Source organism: Ictalurus furcatus, chromosome 5 (assembly GCF_023375685.1).
Source record: "Ictalurus furcatus strain D&B chromosome 5, Billie_1.0, whole genome shotgun sequence".
Lineage (NCBI taxonomy): Eukaryota > Metazoa > Chordata > Actinopteri > Siluriformes > Ictaluridae > Ictalurus > Ictalurus furcatus.
This window is the reverse complement of record NC_071259.1, coordinates 33,681,789-33,684,288: the sequence shown is the minus strand read 5'-3', so window position 1 is coordinate 33,684,288 and position 2,500 is coordinate 33,681,789. Positions and strand designations below refer to the sequence as shown.

At 39.0% G+C, this 2,500-nt stretch overlaps 1 protein-coding gene across 11 annotated transcripts in view; it reads right to left on the bottom strand.

The window, feature by feature from the left end:
• Positions 1–2,500, bottom strand: part of si:ch73-61d6.3 (occludin) — a 21,769-nt gene that overhangs the window by 1,312 nt on the left and 17,957 nt on the right. The window contains exons 7-9 of one of the 11 annotated variants that reach the window (XR_008386035.1): positions 2,401–2,442; positions 1,923–2,299; positions 1–1,789 (exon numbers count right to left, since the gene is read on the bottom strand). The exon at positions 1–1,789 is cut by the window's left edge and continues 344 nt beyond it. Coding sequence is in view for 3 of the 11 variants with exons in the window: in XM_053625869.1 (XP_053481844.1) it covers positions 1,688–1,789; positions 2,401–2,442 (144 nt within the window). In the remaining 8 variants the exon portion in view is untranslated. The remainder of the gene's footprint in view (positions 1,790–1,922; positions 2,300–2,400; positions 2,443–2,500) is intronic. The other 10 variants (XR_008386031.1, XR_008386030.1, XR_008386032.1 and 7 more) reach the window with 10 other exon arrangements.

The window sequence follows — 2,500 nt, the reverse complement described above, 5'->3', positions numbered from 1 at the left end:
AGCACTTATATACATCAGAGTGGCACATTTGTTCAGAAAACAACAACAACAACAACAACAACAGCTTACCTTAAAAAAAGAAAAGAAAAAGTAATCAGTGTGAAATCCCAGACATTACTGTAATATTCAGGAGTGTGAAACACGCAAAGAATTCTGTCTGCTTAAAGAAAAATAAATCAATATATACATGCTTTCATTTACACAACTACTACTAAAGATCACGGAGAGCGACGCTCTGAAAAAAGACTTTATATCAAATAAAATCTCTGTTTCTGTTTGGAGCGAAACTGAAGTAAAATAAAACAGATTTTCTTACATTTCAAATCAAAGTAATTAGAAAATCAGTGGGAGTAAATCCGATCTATAAACAGATCAAAGATGATTATTTTACTCCTTCAGTGGCGTCTCAGGTTTGTACAGACGAGTCGAATTCTCTTCACAGGACTGAGCTTCGCTTTCCAAAAAGCGTTCGCCAAACCATTAAAACTTCATTACGTGTAATAAAAGTAAAATAAGGAGATCAGAACACGAAGGAAAAGTTTATCAACATTATTAAGCACCGGAAACAAAACAAAAACCAACCTGAATATTTACTACACACTTTAATCATCATCATCATCTTCATCATCATCATCTTCATCTTCATCTTCATCTTCAGGACACGGGTTTACACCAGGATTACATCACGGAGTGGATCGTTTACTTCCACATCCAGGAACTGTCTTACAAACAAATCCAAACATCTCTCACACCGTGTGTGCGTGTGTGCGTGTACGTGTGTGTGTGCGCGGGTACATGGTGTGTTGTAAGTGTTTGTTGATTATTTCCCTGTAACAGCGCATCCCCGAGTGTTTTATTCCAGCAACTCACCAACAATTACACTTTTTAAAGATAGACACATCACGCTTTCTATCCGTTTATAGTTACACTTAATGTGAAGCGAGTCAGTTCCTGTTGTCATTTACGTTACAGCAGCTATAAACACTCGTTCCCTCACCATCCCTCCCTCTCTCTCTCTATTCTCTCTCTCTCTCTCTTCATGTTAATAAGACAAATACAAAAATCGCAGCTGTGCGTGTTAGTGAGAAACAGTACAGGAGTGTAAATCTGTGATGAAGATGTGGGAAACTTAAAATCACAGCTTCACCTCTGACTGTTACACAGCGCTGACACTGGAGACTCCTTCCCTACACGCTACGTAAACACATTTCTCCTTACAGAAAACTTCCCATCAAAGATTACACACAAGTCCCTGTTAAATGAGGTGTTGCTATAGAAACGATAAGGTATCAGAACGAGAGCATTAATATAAACCTGCGCTACAGTCAGAGCCGCTGTTATAGAGAACTAATCACCACCTTCTGACCAATCAGAGTGCAGAACTCAGCAGCGCCGCGGTGTAAGTGTGGTCTGTGTGTTATGGTATCATAATTATTATGATATCATACAAACTGAGTTACAGTAATGCCACCGTGGCAGTATTGTGATATACTGTTGATTATCAACACACACACACACACACACACACACACACACACGTTATCGCATAAAGTACATTTCTCTGTATCACTTACAAAAAGCAGAATGTTTCACACTGGCCTTATCACTCTGAGCCACACCTTTCTCACACACACACACACACACACACACACACACACACCGGTGGGGTTAAAGGTCAGGTGGAGCTTTAGGACTGAGCTCGGTCGTAATCCTTCACCATGTGTTTTATGTGGAAGAGTTTGTGACGCAGGCGACGGCAGCGCTGCTTTTTCTCCTGATAATCCGGCATCTGAAACACAGCCGTCGCCGTTAGCAACGCATTTACTACTCACACAAAAATAAACAAACAAACAAAATGCTGCAACTAAAACTGTACTGAACACAACAAACAAACAAACAAACAAACAAACAAAAGCACCCACAGAAAAGAATGACGGATTTGTGTTTTTCCCCCAAAACAAGTGTGTACGAGACACTGGACTTGACTCCGCCCCCTGAACACAAACACAGTCCAGAAACGCTGTCGCGAGGTTTTACAGTCAGGAGGAAAAGAAAAAAAACTTAATCCAAATAAATAAAACTAAATAAAACACTAAAATGAAATAGAAATAAATAGAAAGTTGGAAACAGTGACAGAATGTAGACTGAATAAAAAAAAGAAACGTGCGTTAATTTCCACACAGAATCGGACAGAACATGTTTACGGGCATGTTTCCATGGCAACGTGTCTGGTACGACGCGGGGCTCAGTTTGGTAAAAGATTAGTGTAGGTGTATATCGTGGGTCCGCACTGAGAAAACTAAATACAATCAAAACCGACGGGTAATAAACAAACAAACAAACAAACAAATAATAATAATAATAAAATTAAAATGTAATAAAACTGTGATGATCCCTCACCCGTTTCAGGTCTTTCAATCGATTAAATTCCTCTGCTACGGCCTGAAAAAAGGAAAAAAAACAACAACAATTAATATGTGACGATGAGGTCATAAATACA